The sequence below is a fragment of the Diabrotica virgifera genome, chromosome 7 (assembly GCF_917563875.1).
Source record: "Diabrotica virgifera virgifera chromosome 7, PGI_DIABVI_V3a".
Classification (NCBI taxonomy): Eukaryota; Metazoa; Arthropoda; class Insecta; order Coleoptera; family Chrysomelidae; genus Diabrotica; species Diabrotica virgifera.
The window spans coordinates 27,579,531-27,601,895 of NC_065449.1; the positions used below are offsets into that span (position 1 = coordinate 27,579,531).

The 22,365-nt window shown below is 33.1% G+C and overlaps 1 protein-coding gene across 3 annotated transcripts in view; it reads left to right on the plus strand.

The window, feature by feature from the left end:
* The window catches only part of LOC114329338 (DENN domain-containing protein Crag), an 86,651-nt gene that overhangs the window by 38,333 nt on the left and 25,953 nt on the right, over positions 1–22,365 (plus strand). For 2 of the 3 annotated variants that reach the window (XM_028278394.2, XM_028278395.2), the window contains exons 11-15: positions 2,570–2,727; positions 7,443–7,755; positions 11,820–11,969; positions 15,199–15,486; positions 20,815–20,901. In XM_028278394.2, coding sequence (XP_028134195.2) covers positions 2,570–2,727; positions 7,443–7,755; positions 11,820–11,969; positions 15,199–15,486; positions 20,815–20,901 — 996 coding nt within the window. The remainder of the gene's footprint in view (positions 1–2,569; positions 2,728–7,442; positions 7,756–11,819; positions 11,970–15,198; positions 15,487–20,814; positions 20,902–22,365) is intronic. The other variant, XM_028278396.2, reaches the window with a different exon arrangement.

A 22,365-nucleotide genomic window follows, 5' to 3' on the forward strand; every position in this document is an offset into this window, starting at 1 on the left:
TCTGTACCTCTAAAAAGAAAACGCCCAATAAAGTGTACCTATTTTTAATCCTTCTAAGTCATACAAGATTAACCCTGCTGTCCTGTTCGGGTCTATTTGACCCAAAAAATAATTTATTTCTTATTTTACAATTATTACGCACAGTAACGATTTGGTGTTTCGTGACTTTATTCACTAATATGAGGTCTTTATATTGCATATGAGATAAACAATCAACTTCCTGATTTTTTTGATAAAAATGAAATTGTTACCTAGGGTACGTTCGGGTCAATATGACCCGCATATTTAAACCGTTAAAAATTACCTGTGTATGTGTGTTTAGTTGGCAGTATTCTATATTGGCAGTACCTGTGTGTCTGTCAGCCGGATACGTCTCTAAATAAAAACAGGTTTCTGCAAGCTAGAACTTGTAAAATAAACTGTAGTATAGCTGGACGATGTTGCAAACCAAATTATAAATATGACCAATATGGACGGACAGCATGTCTTTGGAACCAATTGGAAAGACATGAATAAAGTTGGTTTCCAAGAATACCTTGGTCGTTTAGTTTTAGCTCGAGTTTATAAGTCCCATGGCGAATCCACTTAAAGTTTGTGGAATGAAGAAACGGGTCGTAATATATTTCAATCGGCAATGCCGCTGATATATTTACAAAAAGTTTGCAAGTAATACGTTTTGAATATTGAATGGGTTGCATATGTGAGTCCATATTAAATGTAGTAATGAAACACAGACTTACTCACAATCATTTTCATTTAAATGATTGTGAGTAAGTCTGTGTTTCATTACTACATTTAATACGTTTTGATAACAAAACTACTAGACAGGATAGGAGACGTTTTGGTAAACTTGCTGCAATACGTGAAATTTTGGAAACATAGGTTGAAAATGTACCAAAATTAACCCTGATGAAAATGTTACAGTCGATAAGCAACTAGTTGCGTTTAGAGGCCGCTCTCCCTTCAAATGGTACATTCCAAGCAAACCAGCGAAATATAGCACGCAAGTTTGGTTTTTATGTAATTATGAACAGCAAAACTTCTTATGCTCTAAAATTGCAGATCTATACAGTAATGCGTGTGATGTGTGACTTGAGTAGTGACTTGGAAGGCCACAATATTACGTGTAATAACTTTTTTACATCGTAAAATTAAGGACAATTTATTCTAAAACAAAGTAGATACAATTCCGGGGACTGTCAGTAAAATAAACCGGAGCTTTCAGCAAAAATCGCGAATAAATAAGTTCATAGCTTGTCTTTTTTGTTTCACGCAAGATACCACTGTTGTTGACAATATTCCTAAAAATAATAAAAATGTTGTTCTTATGAGTACTTTGCATCATAAATCGATGCATCATGCATCACTTTCATCAAATGAAAAAGCCCCAAATTATTTTAGATTACAATTCCAATAAGGGAGCAGTTGATATTCTAGATTAGCTTGTTGGCACGTATACATGTGAGAAGAGATAAATCACTGGCCAATGATTGTTTTTTTATAATCTGCTGTACATTTCTGCCTACAACGCGTTCGTGTTATGGGCATCAATAAATATCCAATGGAATACCAATAAACTGACAAAACGGCGAATTTTTCTTGAGGAATTGGGAAAAAACTAATTAAACCAGTCATCATTTCCAGAAAAAATATACCAATAACTAAATGGTTTCACGAACTGGTAAAAAGGACACGAACAGAAACAAGTAGACAAGATGGAAATGCTAGTCAACCGTCTATGGACAATCTAACTCCGCCTGCTAAATGAGCACGCTGTAAACTTGCCCTAAAAACGATAACAAGACTAACTATTATGTTGTATATATCATAAACATATTTGTAAAATCCATTCTTTTTATTACTGTCCCAGTCGTAAACTGAATTTAATTTTTGTAGATATTTGTTACTAGGTTTTTTGGAAGAAAAAGATACCTTTTATTTTTGTTAATAAGGTTTAAATTACATTAACAATATAATTTTTGTTTAATTAACCATAATTTCTTGTTAATAAACTTTTGTTTATCACCATTAGCTTATTTTATTTCGATTAAGGAGCGTAAAGCATAGTTGGGTCATATTGACCCGAACAGTACATTTGTGTAGTTGACTCGGACGGGACAGCAGGGTTAACTCATTCTTACCTTTTTAATAGAGTCAATCCTCCTAAGTGTGAGTTCTGTAATAAAGACCTAACTGTGTATCACATACTAACGGAGTGTAACAAACACAACATAAGAACTAACCATAACCTTGCGACTAACCTCTCTATTTTAAAAGAAGACTGTAATCCGATAAATGTTATAAACTTTTTGAAGAATGTAGGTCTATTTCATCTGTTGTAATGATAATGTAAAAATATTTGTAAAATAATGTAATGTAACTTATGTCGCTAATAACTCTTAGTAGTTAATGCGAATAAATAAATAAAAAAAAATTTAATCTGTTTTTAACTCTTGTTGAACAGCATCTCAGAATGTAGAACTATGCAGACATCGAGAAGATGTACGTCTATATTTGCGAATATACAATATATTTATGTATTTTTAATCTGTTTTAATGTTCGTTTCAGTTTATATAACCGGTGTGTATTGGAAGCAGAGTGGCCTGCCCATTCCAGTTCGAGTCAGTTGTTGTGGAACAAATTAAGGAACGTCGTTATCGGAGCGGCTCATTTCAAATGGGCAGTTCGAAAGAAAGCAATCCATATGTCAGCGTCTACTGAAGGAGGTAATAAATACATTTTATCTAGCTTGATCTTGCGAATACGCTTACTCTTACCGTCATGTAACGATCACGTTACTATAAAATAATACGTTTCATGCGTTCTGGGTCTGCATATCGTGCGTTCCATGGGTTATTTTGTTTACTGCGCAGGACGGTGATCGTAACATGGACGGTTTCTCGTTGTGTTGGAACAAACCTATAGATTTCAAATATTACAGTCAATTTAAGTACAAAATAGTTGTCGGTGACGTAACCATATCCTATTCATCTCAAAAACTTTTTAACCCGCTCTCAAACAATTGTCTTTGAATTTCAAGCTGTAACGATCCAAAAACTTTTAGTTTTTTTTTTTAATTCCATTTGGTTCAGAACGTAATAACTTTTATGCGACCCTGTATATCATAAAAAATATGTGTAGTTAATATAAGCACCAAACCTTTTGCGTTTTCGAGTATCGAACGAAAAGACATACTATATAAAGTCTAATTTACACAGAATAGCACTTTCTTTATAATAACTACGTCATAGAAGAGTCGATTGGATAAACAAAATCGAATCATTTATTTATATTGAGAAAAGGCAGATGCGGCTGGATATCCAAGGTTGTGTAAATTATGATGGCAAATACGAATTTTGTAAAAGGTAAAGTTTTCAATCCTAATAGCAACATTAATAATATTGAAAAATATTAAAAATATTACTAAAAGATTTTTAAATTGAAAACTTATTGGTCCATTTCCCTGGTGACACCTCCAAGGCTTCTACAATATGCAATTCACAACCCCCGTCTGCAGCTTGGTAAAGTTCCAACGGAAAATGGACCGAGTTACTCTATAGGAGTAATACTTATATAAAATAAAAATGTATACCATTTTTATTCAGTTGCAATGCGAAGGCAAAACATATTTTTCACTTAGAATACGGAGCGCAGTACAACACTTTGAATCGACGATTTTCGACTCTTATTGGAGTCATCAACCATGAAAGGAAATTTGATCAACCATGAAAGCTTATCCCCACATTGCAACTGACGTGAATGGATTAGGTGACTAGCGTCATCTGTATCAGGTAACTAGCGTCATCATAAGTTTTCAATTTAAAAATCTTTTAGTAATATTTTTAATATTTTTCAATATTATTAATGTTGCTATTAGGTTAGGATTGAAAACTTTACCTTTCAATTGCCAGATGACGCTAGTCACCTAATCTATTCACGTCAGTTGCAATGTGGGGATAAGCTTTCAAGGTTGATCACTTCGAGTATGAAGCAGCAGGACTACGCCTCTCCGATGATGACTCTCATAAGAGTCGAAAATCGTCGATTCAGAGTGCTGTACTGCGTTCCGTATTCTAAGTGAAAAATAAGATTGTTTTTCCTTCGCATTGCAACTGAATAAAAATGGTATACATTTTTATTATATATTAGTATTACTCCTATTCGCGATGTGCAAGTACTTGGAAAGGGAAACGAGAAACGACCGTGCGCGAGTCGCGGAGAAATATTGCATCTATCTTAAATAATTCATATTGTCAACTGAAATTGTCAAATTGACGTATATTTCATAATTTCTGTCATTGACGCAGAAAAATTATATATTGCTCCACAATATTGATATGATATGTAATTATTATATAAAGGTAAATTTAATTAATTGTATTTTGCTTGCAGTACTGCATTTTAATAACTGATTTTATTTACTACATACAATTGTTTACGTTTGCTAAACATAACCTGCATCTTATTTTTTCTTCTTATTATTTTTTGGACTATGGTCTTGACAATTATCCAGCAACCAGAACTAATATAATTGGCCAATATAATTAAAAGTGCGAATAAAAGTACAGAGCGTAGAAATAGAGGTCGCTTTGCCGAACTTGCACGGTCCCAATAGAGTAACTCGGTCCATTTTCCGCTGGAATTTTACCAAGCTGCATACGGGGGTTGTGAATTGCAAAGTGTAGAATTCCTTACCTTTTGTCTTCACTGCAGCATCCATTTGGCTTGCATATTGTAGAAGCCTTGGAGGTGTCACCAGGAAAATGGACCAATAAGTTTTCAATTTAAAAATCTTTTTTTTTTTTTTTCTTCCTTATTGGCTTTGGATTACTTGATCCATTCAGCCACGATAGATAATAAATTACTGTTTGCTACAATATTCCAAATATAATACATTGCATTACATAATACATTAGGTACATGTGCGCACATATAATACTTATGCACGCACATACATACATACATATGTAGAAGTGGAAACATTTAATTGACCAGTAGGTATACTCCTCATTCATGGCCCTAACCAACTTAAATTAATTTACAAATAATTAAATCGACAAAAAAAAAACTACATGCTAATACTAAATACTAATACTAAATGCTAATAAATATATGTTTTTTTTTACACAGCGATAAGGCTTCAACCCGGATCAAACCCGCGGAGGTTTACACCCTCTTTGTGCTTTTAATTTTTTTTTTTTCTCTTTTTTATTTTTTTTTATAATTTATTATACTTTTTTTTTTTTTAATAAGATTTAATTATACATATTTTTTTCTATATTTTTTTTTTATTAATTTTTTCAATATAAACTTTTATGCAATTCTATTCTTATTACCTCCCTGCAAAATCTACTTAATGAACTTTCACAGGGAGACAATATTACATAATAAGGATAAACATAAAAAAACAATAATTATTGCTAAACACATTCAACCGGACTCATTCAGTGCAAGTTAAATTTTCCTCTTAGTCCTTTTTAAAAACTCCCAGATGATTTGTTTAATTTTAGAATTTCTACGAGACAAATATAAAAGAGAAGCATTATTTTGTGGGAAAGGTATTTCTTCTTGAACCAGATTGTTCATCAAAAACTTAATTGCAACATCATTATGTTTGCATCCAAACAACCAGTGATTAATATCGTCAACATATCCATTGCAATCGCAAAGATCTGATTCGAATAGGTTAAATCTATAGAGGTATGACTTGACAGTGGCATGATTAAAGAGACATCTAATAAACATGGCATATATATTTCTATTGGGCTAACTTCTGATAGCAAAAGGCTCAGTAGGTAAACTAGGATGAATTTTGGTGTAGAGATTGTTGCTTCGATTGCAGAAAGCGTGCCACTCAATATCCCAATTTTGTTTCAAACTTTTCTTGCGAGTAGCTGTTAGATCGCTTCTATCTAGCCAAGTTATTTCCGATCCTTTTAAGATTGCCTCTTTAGCAAAAAAATCTGCTTTTATGTTACCGGAAATACCAATATGTCCTTTTACCCAGACGAAAGTTACAGAAGTCTGTTTTTCCAGTAGCTTTAGTTGGTTTTCTAAAATTTTGACGACAAGGTGTGTTTTCTAGAGCTAATAACGAAGATCTTGAATCTGACATAATTACAACTTGCTTGTTAGAAATTTAAAATTAAAAATCTTTTAGTAATATTTTTAATATTTTTCAATATTATTAATGTTGCTATTAGGATTGAAAACTTTACCTTTCAATTGCCAGATGACGCTAGTCACCTAATATATTCACGTCAGTTGCAATGTGGGGATAAGCTTTCATGGTTGATCACTTCGAGTGTGGAGCAGCAGGCCTACGCCTCTCCGATGATGACTCCAATAAGAGTCGAAAATCGTCGATTCAGAGTGTTGATTCTAAGTGAAAAATAAGATTGTTTTGCCTTCGCATTGCAACTGGATAAAAATGGTATACATTTTTATTTTACGAATTTTTTAATTCATTATCATTTCCGAATTAGATCTAGAGGGAATTACCTAGCCTAGCACTCACTAGGTAGGCAATACCGGCTTTTAGCTGGTTTGGGCGATGTATGAGTGTTTGATAACATCTTTTTATCTTTGGAGATCAATTGTATCTTTGGGCAGTAGTGTTAGCAACGAGAAGTAACGATTAATTAGTGCAAAATGCATGCACAAATCACTGTATGTTTTAACTTTTTTATGTATACTGCAAAGTAGAATAAATTACAATGCTGAATATTTCGATGATGGTGGTCTACACAAAAGGAAAAACACCTGTTATAATTCATATTTGTCTTCAACATTTTATGTATGTAGTGCAGTGAAGTGCTATAATATATAATTTTTTGAATGTGGTATGTCTCGTTAATTTTTTTTTTACAGATTTCACTATTTCTTATATTCAACACCAAATTTGTATGTAGAGTAGATAATAAGCATTGTGGCTTGTATGTAACAACATTGTATTTTTGATTTCTTTCACAATCTTCTTTTCTCTTATTTTTGTTTTAGCTCTGGTAGCTATCATCTTACAATTTGTTTTCATTTTCTTCAATTTTATTTTTGTTTATGTGCTTGTGCCAATGGCCTTAAGAATGTTCAAACAACCACCCCCACAATCTCTTCTGATTCTGAGCAACGTGGTCTCGTTCATTTTGTGTGCCTCAAACACTGACCATCGTTTGTGTTAAGGTACGTATCCATACAAGGGCGAAGCCCGCTCGTTGTAGCAGCTCCACATAGTGGATACGTCGGTGAACCCCGCTGGGTTCACTGCTGGGGATCCAATCGGTTTGCGGTTTATGTGTAGGGGAGCTCATAGCGTATCCATTCGAGCTGCTACACGGATCGGGGTTCGCCCTTGTATGTATACGTAACTTTACAAAGCGACATCACTTACAACTATTTTTTACTTTGAGTTTAGATTTAAATTAAAACTTTACCATCATTTTAGGGAGCAGTCTTTTAGATCAAACGGATCGTGCGATATCTCGATCATCCTTGGATTCGCACGAAGCTATCCGAGAGGACCATCCTCCCCTGCTTCGAAGAGGTACCAGCATTATTAAAGGTAGTCTCAACGGACTAGAAGAAGTGGATGGGCTAGAGACTATTAACGGTAGCGAGCACGAGGAAGAGCAAGAAGCTGAAGACACTCTGAAGCAAAACGGTGACATTGAAGATGAGAAATCGACTGAAAAGGAACAGACTGAAAAGAAAATTGTTCCTACTCCTGATAGTCCGTCCGAATATAGACTTTTGTCCAGGTATGTAAGAAACTTTTTTAATCCCTTTTCAAAAATACAGTCGGTCCAGGCTCATATTTAAAGTATTTATTTGAAAATGGTGTATTTATTAAGTTCTGATATACAGTATGTCCCTGTAAGTTGTATCCATATGGAAAACTTTTTTATTATTAATTTTATGAAAAAAAGTTATTCTTAATAAAAAGCTCTGCATGGTCCAAACCCTAAGATTTAACCATCAAACATCAAATTTTTGAATATTTTACGAGGTATGTTCAAAAGTTTGGATTTCATCAAGAGTAGCTTTATTTTTCACAATATTGAAAATTGCTATTATGAAAAGTTGTTTGGAATTAAAAACTATATTCTAGTATGCAATTACAGTCCGTCTAATTTACTTACCGTTGCACGTCATTATTTACGTTAGAGATCTAAGTTGACATTTTTGCCCAATTACAAAAAATTCTTGAATTCATTTTAAATCAAATACATCACACAATTTTTGCGGAAGTGGACAGCAAAACAAATTAATATTCAATGTAAATAAATAAAAAGTTTAGAAATAGAAAACAAGAATTAAGTTATAATCTTACGTTAAAATAAATAATAAAAACAGTAAATATAATGAAACAAATACTTATAGTAAAGAATATAAACAAATATGAAGTGTCATCACTGCAACTGTCAAATAAATGTTACCAATTTATGCCAAAATATCACCTTCGTTCGATTATAGTTACAGTGTATTCCGAACAAATGTGCTTCATAAAAACGCTTTATAATCCATTTATATAAATTAAATGAAACATATTATTGTGTATTTCTTTAAGTTAACATTAATAGAAATCTTAAAATTTTATTTCTAAGCGTATATAATAAAATATGCCTAGTGGCTGTAACGCCAGTGTACTCGGCAAAGTGATTCTAAAAGAGAACACACCTACCGCCTAAATATTTCGTGTTGGTATCATGTGACGTCTCGGGCTATGACGCGGATGACGTGCAACACTAAGTAAATTAGATGGAGTATATATCCTTCTAATTGAATTTTTTTTTTTGAAAAATCATGGATAACTAACATTATTTTCAGTTATTTAAATTCTGATAACTCTTTAATTATTAATTTTACGAAAAAAAGTGATTCTTAATAAAAAGTTCTGGATGGTCTAAAACCTAAAATGCAACCATCTTATATAAAATTTTATCAAAAGTAAAGTACCTTTATAGTTCAGAATATTTCAATTAGACTGATGTAATTACATACTGAAACATAGGTTTTAATTCTAAATAACTTTTCATAATAACAATTTTCGATATTGTGAAAAATAAACGTATTTTATTCTTGAGCGAAATTCATATTTTTTGACATACCTCGTATAAAATTGATATAAGACATAAGATGGTTGTATTTTAGGTTTTAGACCATGCAGTTTGTCGTAGTTCTGTTTTTTTTTTTTCAAAATCTGCACATTTTCAAAGTCAAAAGCATAGTTATTTTCTGTAGAATTCTTGGCTGGGGCTGTAGTGTTTAATTTATTGGTTTATACACTATGTTTGTGTGCAACAACTCTTCTATGTATATATTGGTGTGTTTGTCCAATATATGTTGAATTGCAGTTGTTACAATTAAGTTTATAAACAACATCCGACTGCTGATCCTTAGCGCCGGACTCCACTTGTGTATTTAGTCGCAGATGGATTGACTTGTATTTGAAACAATGTGTTCAATCTTCGCGACAAAACAATCAAATCGCAAGTGGAGTCCGGCGCTTAGTAACGTTGGGTTTCAATTTTAAAAAATATTTTCCGGATATTTTTGATTTAGATGATTTATGTCTAACATTGATGTCATATCTTACCAAGTTGGCAAGACATAATATCAATTTGTGTGTACGTCTTCTTCTTCTTATTCTTCTTCTTCTTCTTCTTTTACTTCTTGGAGATCTTTCGATCTGTTTAATTCGGAAGCTGCCTCTGGTTAATTTCCTGGCAAGTAGATTGCCAATTATTCCTCCATTGTTGGGCAATTGGGTTGGGTTGTTTTCTATGGCAATTTTTGGGAGTCTATTTTCATCCATTCGTTTTACATGGTAGTAAGTACCACATCTTCTTGCGCTGCCTTCCCCATCTTACAATAACTTGAATTTTGCATTGCTCTCTAATGTTTGTATTTCTCACCCTGTCTCTTCTTGTTTTCTCCACTATTGTTCTTGTATGTACCTATTATGTATTGCTATGCTCGGTATTTCTCGTTTTTATGAGATTGATGAGCAAATTCTTAATTTAATTAATTACTCAATTATTTTAATTACTGCTTATGTAAAACAAAACCAAATTTAAATTAAATTTTCTAATAAACTTTATTCTCAGGGCTATTTTATTTATGATGCTTTACCTTTGGTTTGTGGCTTCTTTTATCTCTAGTTGCTTACTCCATCCAGAAAAAAGCAAGGAAATTAAAAACACTCAATGTCATATAAATGTTAAAAAAATATTATTTATTTATCCAATATACCATAAACATAAGATTTTAAAATATGCTAAAAATTTAGATTTGTTGCAACTATTTCTCCTCTAATAAATTAAGCTTTAATTCTGATATCTCCTCTGTTTTAGCAAAAAAAAATTATTTAAATAATTCGGTATTTATTCTTACAAAATTTAATAAATTTTACTTTTTTCCTTTTGAATTGATTACTTATTTCTTCTTTAAAATTTGGAATAACTAATTATGTTATAGAACTGTTCAATACAAAAATTAAGCAAATATGGTGTGGATATAAACAAACTTTCTCCGTTTCACAAATGATTTGACTAATCTTTTTGTTTTTTCTCTACTTCTTTTCCCTGATTGCGTCGTCCTCGATTCTCCCACACGTACTCTTAGGATGTTGCGAAAGGTCCCTCTCGTCCAAACTACTTCACAAACAAACAAACAGGACTCGCTCGAATTCTTGACTCAGTTTTCTCTCTGCTCGATATCTTGTGCAAATAGATACCAATCGGCTACTCGTTCTAAACAGAAACAGGAATCTTCCTCGGTCGCAGGAAAATTAACTTTTCAACTCGGTCAACGATTTCGTTTTATTGATTCTGCTCGCAAAGACCAACTTCACCACTTTACACTGACTTCTCACTTTTCAAAAACTGGACTGCTATCTCCAGATATTCATTACACAGTGCCTATTTTTTTTCGTCAAAATCAGACTCAACACTCTCATCTCTTCCATCCATCATTTTCCACCAATCACAAAACATCCTTTCTACCCACTACTCCATATTATCATTTCTTAATAACCAATTTAATTTGTATACAAACTTTCCATTTTGTTAAATTCTGGGAGACATCAAATTACTTTCGTTGTTTCAAAATGCTAAACAAAAAGCCTTACTTTCTAAACTCAATAAATTTGTTTACCGCTTAACCTTCTTCGAATTTTTTATAAAATGTCTTATTGTCCATTGCAAAGCGAAATAAAACTGTATTTTCTAATCTGACCGCACCATTGTTTTTAGTCCGTTCAAAAACCCATTAAGAAAACCACCTTCTTAACGATTTCACTTTCTGCGGAAACACTGATTACTAACTAAATTATCCTATTACAATTTTTGGTCATATACAGGGCGATGAAAATCTATAATTTCGTGGTCTCTGATATAAATTTATTTTCTAAATGTTTCCCAAAAAAAATTATACAATAGTATGTTTGTATCATCATCATCATCATAATCATTCAACCCTCATCTATCCACTGCTGGTTATAGGTCTCCCTCAGTATTTTCCATGTATTTCTGTTTTGTGATGTTTGCATCCAATTTTTGTCGATACGTTTTATGTCATCAGCTCATCTTGTTGGCGGACGACCTCTACTTCGATAAGGTTCTTGTCTTCGTCTCCACTGTATTATTCGCTGTGTCTATCTGTTATCCGACATTCTAGCTCTGTCTCCAGCCCAGTTCCACTTTAGGGTCATAATTCTTTCTATGGCATCTGTCACATGTATGTATGTATTTTGTGTATTATTGTTGTATGTATTTTATTGTCTTATTTTTTTATTCAACATTGTAATGCTTTCCTGTTATAGGTCTGAAAGTGCTGCTGACGCAAATCTTTTAGATCAAATACAGGCCAACAACAAAAGAAGTTGTTCGAAAGCATTAAACTTTAATAACAATGGCACTGATGAAAAAGAAGAAATCGAATACGGAGATAATGAAAATAACAGTCCAGGAAAGTAAGTATCGATTGTGGTTTTGGTGCTTATGATGTTTTAACTTGTAGATTGTGTTTTGTCTGTTACGTATTTATGATGTTTCTTTATTGTGTTTCTTGTAATGACTTCTTTGAATACAGTTTGTATAGCTCTTGCAAATGTCTGAAATGATTCCTATGAACAAGAACTACAAAATTATTAAATATGTAGATATAATGAAACCATCACAAAAGATAACCGCCAAATTTTATTCGAAGACATACCTAGGGGCTGTCGAAATACTAAACACACGATTACTTTGAACTAATAAAGAGTTTATGTTGTATCTAAACAGGGTCAGCGCTACGAAATACTAAACTCCCAACTCCACACGTACCCATTCGGACCAATCAACGAAGACCTAAGGCATTAAAATACCACAGATATACGATAAACAGCACCAGAGATGTTGTTTCTCGTATGTCTTTTAGAAGAGTTCAATCAATTTAAGTATCTGGGGCGGTTGGATTAATAGCAGCATAAATCCTGATCTAGAAATAAGATTGAGAATAGAACAGGCCAGAAAATCTTACGAAAAAAATCAAAAGACTTATGTGACTCTCGAATAAAACTCGAAATTCTACTACGTTTATCAAAATGCTACGTCTGGTCGACTCTTCTCTATGCAGTTGAAACTTGGACCCTTAAAACAGCTACCGTAAATAAATTGGAGGCCTTTGAAATGTGGACCTACCGGATAATCCTCAAAATTTCATGTGGATCGCATACCTCAAAGGAAGAAGTGCAGCTTAGAATAGGCAAAGAACGAGAACTTTTCAACACAATGAAAGTGTGAAAAGACTGTGACTAAGAAACATCCGACAATGGACAGGGCTAAATTTTGAACAGCTAATAGGATCAACCGAAGACAGACAAGAATTTGCAATTGACACCCAGCCTCCATTGAGGAGAGGGCACTTTAAGAAGAAGAAGAAGAAGCACCAGAGAGCGAACGAGACATGCGACCATTTTAGAATGCGTCAATGTTAAATATTCGCTTGTTAAATTGAAACGCATATTTTGTCAGGTTAGCCTTGGAATCAACAGTAATCATTCAACGATTGAACTGACATTCTGCAATGTTAGTTTTGTTTGTAAACGTCACACTGATCAGTTCCTATCATTTGTGTTTGACTATTATTTTAAGTGTAGTGACTTCAAAATATAATATAATCAGCGTGCGGTCATTCAATTTTAAAAAAATCCACGAGGAAAAATTTCCTGTAGTTGACTGTATACCATTTATTACAAAAAACCATGAAATCCTTTATAAAAGGTATATTTGTTAAAATCCCTATGCAGGGCTACATCAAAAAAAACAAACAGAACTAGTTTTAAATCGGTTGACCGATTATCATCAGTGTTTTCCTAAAAAGTTTACCTGTTTTCTACCTATCAGTGTTTTCCTAAAAAGTGTACCTGTTTTCATCACCAACCTGTTTTGTCGAATCCTTAGAGTTCTGATTGGGTAGCCTGCAGGGACCTTGGGAAATAGTCGCATGAATCTCAGCTTGTCTTATACATCCCTTCCAGATTATGAGACATCTCTGTCTCCCCCATTATGATATTTTATGGTACTTCCACATACTATAACAACTTCCAATCATTCGAATAAAATCGATAACTTGATATCAACATGAAATTGCTTTTCTAAGCCCTAGATGTTCACATAAGAGGGCTTGATAACGTTTATTAAGTTTTCGTTCTAACATGTAATGTGGTTTGCCTATCTCTTTCATTACAAATATTCTAACTTTTACATCAAGTTCATTTTCATTTTAACAGATTATTTACCATAGTGGGAGCGACTGTTTTTATTGTTAATAATTTAACAAAATTTACAATAAATATCACAAAACCAACAGGAATATTTTAACTTCCTGTGTAACTGTCATTTCTGTCATGTCACCATTCAGAATTTCCGCTATCAAAGCCACTTGCTTCCACCCAGCCATGATGTGAACAAGTCAAATTTAGCTCAATGGTACCTCGAGCGTGGAACGTTGGATATTTTAAACATCCATGTGTAAATCCACATCATTTTTATATGTTCCTATGACGGATTAATTTTAAAGGGTTTTTACCCAAATATTTTTTACTTTGGTGGTTAGCATGTAAGATTCAAGTGAGTATAACCTATAACTTTTAAAATCGTAGTCAAAATTTTAAATACTTTGCATCATTTTATCAGGTTGTACACTTTTTAGGAAAACATTGATGATGATCGGTCAACCGATTGAAAACTAGTTCTGTTTGTTTTTTATGTAGCCCTGCATAGGGATTTTAACAAATATACCTTTTATAAAGGATTTCATGTTTTTTTTATTCAATTTTAGTGTACTGAAGGTTTACAACCATTGCAAATTCATTCGAATGCAAGTAGTATATGAAAACGAATATTTTGCGTATATAGCAGTCAGGAAATGGTGTCAAAAATTTAAGAGTGGAAAACAGCAGATGAATGATAAGCCGCGATCAGGTGCATAGAATAATGCATCAACAGACAGGAATGAGGCATAGGTAGAAGACTTGATTGTCGAATTTCAATCAGAGCAATTTCAGAAAATATTGTTGTGAGTATAGGATCTGCCCATAGTGTGCAAACTCCGTTATAGAAAAGTTTCTTCGTAATGGGTTCCTCATCTATTGTCAGAAGACCAAAAAAGCTTGAGCATGGGTTGCAATATGCAATGCAATATCTTACGGAATACAAACAAAACGGTAATGATTGGAATACAAACAGAACGGTACTTTGTTTCGTCAATAATTGCTGGCAACGAATCCAGCTATAATTATTATCTCAGAATATCTTGACATCAACCAATAAGACGAAAACGTCCAGATAAGTTTTCACTGGTGTCATGTTGCGAAAGAAGTGAGAAAAATGTACAACGAAAAAGATGCATTATATTAGCTCATCCACCCTGTAATCCCGGTTTACTGCCTTCTGATTTTCACATCTTTGGGTCACTGAAAAAGGCGCTTAAAATGTAAAAGAATAATTCTTCGAGCAACAGCCACAAGAATTCTTTACGCAGGGAATACATCGGTTGGTAAAACAATAAGATATGTGTCTTCACTGTAGTGGTAATTATTTGTAGACCAATAAATACCAATAAATTTTTTATTGATTAAAGATGAGTTTCAATTGAACAAGCCTCGTATTTCCCGTAATTGAAAACCAAATCTTGATCCTATTATTATGTTTTAGGGTATCTCGTGAAGTGATAACAGAAAACGATCCATTGGGCGCTTTTACCGTTCCGCTCGAAGAAGCAACCTCCACTCAACCGTCCCAAACTGCGGATTCTAGCTATACCCGGAATTCTACCAATCTTTCTATCGAACCCGTCCTTTTCCGATCGTCCGTTCAGCGATCAGCCACCTTCGAGGGCAGTCCACCATCGCAAAGTAAGCTGCAACGGTCTGAGACTGTGCCTGCAGCTACGGTTGCTTCGAGTTTGGCCAGTTTCGGATCAAGTTTGAAGCTTGGATTTAGGTAAGAGAATGATTGATGCATCTTTAATATAGTATGTAGATTGTTGGTCATCTTTTGTTAAGATAAATAAGCTTTAGCAATGATCACCATACCAGATAAAACTAGGCAACAAATTACACAGATCTCTAATTTTTTTTGAAAATCCATTTTGATAATTTCAACACGTCAAAATTACGAACATACAAAAAGCTACTGCCGTAAAGCATTTAGATGCGTAAAATTTACTGGCAATCATGAAACTGAAGGATGAAATTACGTGATGATAAAGTAAAATGTATCAACTGTAAGGGTGACCACCCGGTCAACTACAGAAGGTGCCATGTCCACAAGCAACTGCAGCAGAAACATCATTCTATATTAAAAGAGAAAATAAACATGCGACATACTAAATTAATTTGACACAACAAACTAAGCCTAATTTGACATTTTCTCAAATAACCAACAAAAATCAAATACAATGTAGCTCCAATAAACAAATAATATCAGGGACTAATCAACCTAACAACAACTAACATCAATCTAAGCTCGGAGACAAAATATTGATATAATAATGATCTTTGATATACACTTTACAGAAAAACACTACATTCGGATTCCTAATTAAAATTTGTATCATGACAAACACTAAGGTGGTTGAGCACATGGAGGAAGTGCCATCAAACGTTCTCAAAGGATTACTTACAAGCAACCAACCTAACAATTGAGAAAGAACATGGGTTGTAACAATATTGTCCACCTAAACATTCCAACAAAAAAGTGCAATTTTAGGAATTGCTCTTTAAGGAACATTTTAGGGAACAAATTCATTACCAGTGGAGATTATAATTCAAAACACCCGATGTGGGCTCTAAACTAACAACAACAAAAAGCAGACAATTGGTTAAAACAATGGAAGAAAATAAAAATATAAGAAAGATGTATGTAAACTTTTGCACATTTCGAATAGCGCAAAGGAAAGAAAACGATATTATCGAACCATTTGAGTTTATGATCATCAAAGTAAATGGCGCCTTTGTACGCTAACCACTTGAAGTAGGAAATAGGCAGGAGACATTCGTTTGCCTATCCGTGTATGAATTTGTATCAGCCCAAGTGTCGAATAAAGCAGAGATGCTGAAATGACGTTATAATACTCTAATGATACCGATTCACAAACGTGAGGTTGACGAATTATGCTTTTAAATTCATTTATATGTATATATAATCCTCTCAAGTTTTCAAAATCTTAACAAAAGAAGATAGATATACTACATTCGCTCTCGCGAGATTTTTTTTGACACATTCGGAATAGGAAACATACAACACAAAAATTCCTGCCTCACACTATTAACTGCTAAAATCAACTTAAATCAACTTTAATCTTTCATTAAAAAAAGAAGAATTATTATAAATAGTGGGAGTGTCTACTAATCTCATAAAATTTTATGAAGTTTATTTCTACAAAATATTTTTATTTTGTACAATACATAATTTTCTCATTTGTTATCAATACATTATAATGGTGCAAATAAATAATTATTGATTGGCGTAAGGTTTATGTTATTTTTATGTCTGTTTACTATTAATAATATTGGATATGAGCAAGTGCGTTGGTTTTGTAGTAATTTCCAGTCACTTCTGACAACTGAACTTTTCAAAAAAGAAATTACTAACGTCAATGTCAAAGTGAATCTCAATAGAGCGAATTAAGTATATTCGATAATTGAATCGTGAAATTTGTGGTGGTTGGCAGACTTATCATGCTGTGATTATTTAGCCACGTGATTGCTAAGTACAGCTTTTTGTAGTAAATGTCAAAAAACAGTAATTACAAAGTGAAGTATAGTTCATCCACTGTATATTTGCACATCGTCATCATTCGTATTATAAGAAATAAACCAAAACATGTGAGCCAAACCATAGACTTATATATTAATATAGACTGAGCGTACCTTCCGCGTTTCCTGACGCAAGATCTCTTGGACTGAATTGGTGCTATCTCTTTCTAGCACATTGTATCGAGAAACTAACATGCTTCATACTTCTCCCCATTTAAAAATGGCGTGAATGATACTTTCGCAGCTTTACTATGTGTAAGAGTGAAGCAGCACTGATAAAAAAAAGATGGTGTCGTCACTTCGTTCAACATGACACTTAGTCTATGTTAATATATGTCTGTGAGTAGGGTTACCATACGTCCGGATTTCGTCCGAACAGTCCGCATTTGAAAGACATGTCCGGATATTTTTCTTTACTAAAAAAATGGAAAATACTAGGCCCAACGGTGGGAAATTCCATTCTGCGCAGCACCTTAGGTGTAAAGTATGTTAAAACATAGGTTTATATGTATTTTAAACTGGCAGAGATTTTCGATGTTAGTTGCATATTATAGCGAAACAGCTGTACTTTTAATTGTGCCATATGCATTTTGCATATATTTACAATTTAGAGGTAGCATCACAGTCAAATTCACATTTGGACACATTACAGTAGGAAAAATGAAAGAATGCCCATGAACGAACAAATAAAACACGCTGTATTTTCCTGTCACCGTGTCACACAAAAAATTGGCCAGCGCAAGTACATGTAATAATTATTATTACATGTAATTGCGTTGGGCAATTTTCTTTGTGACACGTTAACAGGAAAATACAGCGTGTTTTATATGTTCGTTCATGGGTATCCTTTCATTTTTCCGACTGTGCATTTCTACAGCCATTTGGACTACTCCTGTCCGGATTGGCCTTAATAAATTATGGTAACCCTATCTATGAGCCAAACGCACGTCCGTTATAAGAATTAGAAAGTGGCTAATATTACAATAGACGTTTTATACTTCTTTTCTATGTCATTTATTGGCATATAGTGTTGTCCACTAACATCTACAGTAAATAAATATTTAAACTGTAGTAATCAGAAATTAAAGTGTTTTTATTAAAAATAAGCAAATATATCGTTAGATCACGTTCCTGTTGTTGGTACATGGTACATTTAGGTTTAGATTTAAGAAGGTTACAAAAAAGAATAAGTGGTAACAAAGAATGCGATATGATAAGACTAAAATATAAGGAAACAAAAGAGATCATGGCACAGATTCTTTCAGAGAAGCTAAGTAACATGGAGCAAACTTATAAAGAAAACAAATACCCTTAAAAAATATTTAATATTACCCGGTTGACGTAGTTTTAGCATTTTTAAACAACTAAATGTCAATTTAGTGGTTAAAGAAATACATAAAAACTATATTTGTTTTAACTATTTAGAATGGGAAATAAGCCACAATATTATTAAAAAATGATTTTTATTAGTATATTTGTTATTATACTTTGTTTTTAAACCAAGAGGAGTAATTCAAATTTCCCGCGTCGTAAAGCTTGTTTTGTAATTGATCCAACCGCAGGCAAGTTTACTCCACTGTTATGAAATTTTGACACTATTGACATTTATGAAATTTTCACACTACTTGCATTACATAAGTTAATTAAGTTATATCGACGATTTTTTGGGTTTTTTGCGTTATTCCTTTAATTTTTAGTCTGCTTTTATATAAAGTCTTTATATACAATTTTTATTTAAAATTTTTAGTCTGCATAAAAAACAGTTGTTTTAAGAACTCTTTAGTGACTTATTAGTATAATATGTTTATGGATTACCTTCGAAGGCCGACATGATCAACCAAAAAAGAGGATGTATTTGGGGATTTTTCTAGTGACTTTCTTGGGTGTGAATCTGTCTTTTTAGTTTACTCCTCTTGGTTTAAAAACAAAGCATATCTAATACCTAAATAAATTCTGAACCTAATAAATCAAACAAAAACAAAATTTACAATTGTCAATTGTCAGTAGATAAATCAATCAAAGACCATCGGCTGTCTTTGTCACTGGCAGATCCAGGGGTGGTGTCACGGGGGTCATGACCTCCCCCCATAATTGTAAACTTACTAAAGCTAAGGACACATTATTAACACGTGTCGTGTTAACACGTGTTAACATCGCACGTCAGAATGCGACATATCAGATAGGCCGGACACATATCTGTGTTGCAAAACTTGTGTTATGCTGACATTTTGATGTTCTTAAATTAGTGAAATAGTACTTATAATATAATGGAGCACCTACAAGAAGAGATGGATTGGTTAGATGAAGAAGAGGAAATGGTAGCTGTTTCTACGAATTTGGTGTTGTAATTCTTCTACTAATTGTTCCTCCATAATTTAAACGTATAAAATGTACTTATAAAATATGTAAACAAACTCCCGGCACTGTCTAGATGTTTTAACACAGTGTAACACTCTGACGAAAATCTAACCAGGTTAGATAATGAAAACACGCGTTAAGACGTGTTAAAACGTGTTGTCAGTTTCTGACGACACATCACATGTTAATAACACATGTTAATAATGTGTCCTTAGCTTTATCCTAGGGTTGGTAAGACTAAGTGACCTTGCATTAAAGACAAGTAACTAAATCACCATCAAGACCCATGACTCCCCCCCGAAAAAGAATTCTGGATCCTCCACTGGTCTTTGTTCAACACATGGTGATGTATATGGACAGGCCGCTTAAATTAATTGTTTCAGTTTCTGTGAGTGAGAAAGAGAGGTAATATAAAAAATTATTCGTGAGTAATGTCATCCTTGTGCAAAGATACAGCGTAAGAACTTTATGAATTCTATCATAGTTTCAAAACCGTATTACGAAATAAAATTTGTAACGTTTCATATTGTCAAAATGTAAGACGGATAGCTTTTACACAAGTCTATCTAAAACACTTTTTATATCCAAGTTAGGATATAGCCCTCTCCCTCTAATTTAAGTGGCCAACTTTATCTATTTATGTATCTGCGTCAAAATAATAATTAGCTTAAGTTTTTATTATTTAATAGCAAATATTGGCATAAATAACTTCCAGATAATCTCCTGTTGACGAGGTGAACCGAATTACCCAGCTAAACTGACATGTTTAATCTTAGAGCACAAACTCTCTTTTGCTTTGAATCGTACTTCTTTTGGTCATACACGAACCGCTCCTGGCGACAACAGCCTTTCAGTCAAGTTTGAGGTTGCCGAGTGTGTCAAGTTTGAGTTAAAACAGCCAATGTTTAATTTTAAAAACTGATTATTTAATTAGCCTTCCCATTCTGATTGATTAATTTTACTGCAAAATAGTAGTTTATTTTATACATTTTATAAAAGAATAAAAATGCTAAAAACATATTCATGGTCTGCCGGCCAACACATTAAACTAAAAAAGAAGCATGTAGCATACATGTGTGTAGTGCATCTTACGTAAAAAGCTTGTGCTGCACGTTGATTAGTAGATCGAGAGTAGTAGATGTTTCCATTTTAGCCGCTATTCACCATCACGCCTTTCCCTGCGCAAAGCTGATCTGAAAATGCCGCATCAGTTCATTGAGAATGCCTTTAATAACTTCGGGTAAGTATTGGAAAATGTATACAAAAATTATACTTAAAATATATATTCAACAAAATCTAAACTGTTTCTCTATACATAACAATACTTTTTTTTATTTAGATACACCTTATATTGGAACTATAAATGAAAAAATTTTATATTTTCTATAAATCATGAAATAAATTTTTTCTACTTTTCCTATCAATCTAATAATACTCGTTTATTTCAAGCTCAAGCTGACGAATTATTTGTCCCCATTTAGGAACAAACCTAATACTTACCTTACATTATAGTGAAAAACTTTGCTGTGTTTTACTTGAAAATCCTTTATATGTGAGCAATCTGCTCGTTTTGAGTATTAAATATATTTTTAGTGTCTTCTACAATTATTTTTCATTTTATTACTATTTTTTACTGTTTTCCATTTTTTACTTCATCTTTTTGATGTCTTTTGCGCATTTTCGCTCCATCTTCTTCTTTACGTGCCATCTTCGTGGTGTAGGTTGGCAACCATCATGGCTATTGTGAAATTCGATAGATGGGCATCTATACCATTCCCGCAAATTACGCAGCCATGAGATTTTTCTCTTTCTCTGGATTTTTCTTTGCACTGCCAACTGAAACACATATCTTTCGCCGCGCATAACACATCCTAGGTCATGCAGCTTTAGGGTTTAGATGGTTTCTATTATTCCCGTATTCTCATGCATTCTTCTCATGATTTTATTATTAGGTAATGAATTCATGACATTTTCGGGGTTCTCCCGTATATCCATAATTCATATGTTTCCTGTTTCTTAATTGTCACCGCGTTTAGGGTCCACGCCTCCATTCCATATAGTCGAGAAAATATAACATCCAACTTAACTCTTATATCGAGCTTTAGATCCTTGTAACAAACACCTTCCTCAGTTTGTTAAAATTTGTACTTGATTTTTCTATGCACACTCTAATTTCTTTGGAATAATTACCCCTGTGTTTGATTATGGTACAAAGATAGTTGTAATGATCTACTTGATCAAGAGAAAGAGAATAACAATAGTTTTGTTTTATTTTTATTGAATATGTATTTTAAATATTACACACCATTATGCCATCAGTAAGTTATATTAAACAGTTTGAAAAGGCATGCCAGGTTTTTAAAATATATAAATAAACAATTTTTTTAATTATGTACATACCATTACTGCCACTATATATAATACAAGCATGTTCAAACCACCTTCATGTCTTCTGATCATTTAATACATTCATCTTAATTAGCATCTTAAAGAACTTGGTTAATCAAATGACTATTAAATCGTATTTAGTAGAAGATTAGCTATACCATAGCTGAATGTTAGAGAAGGTGGCGAATTTGTCATAGCGCGTTTGACTACACGCTAGCAACAACTGCTTTCAATAATGTTTACAACGAGACCTTCACTCAAGTCCCATTAAAGTAATTTAATTCCCATTAAACCTAATCCCTAAGCAAGAAATCCG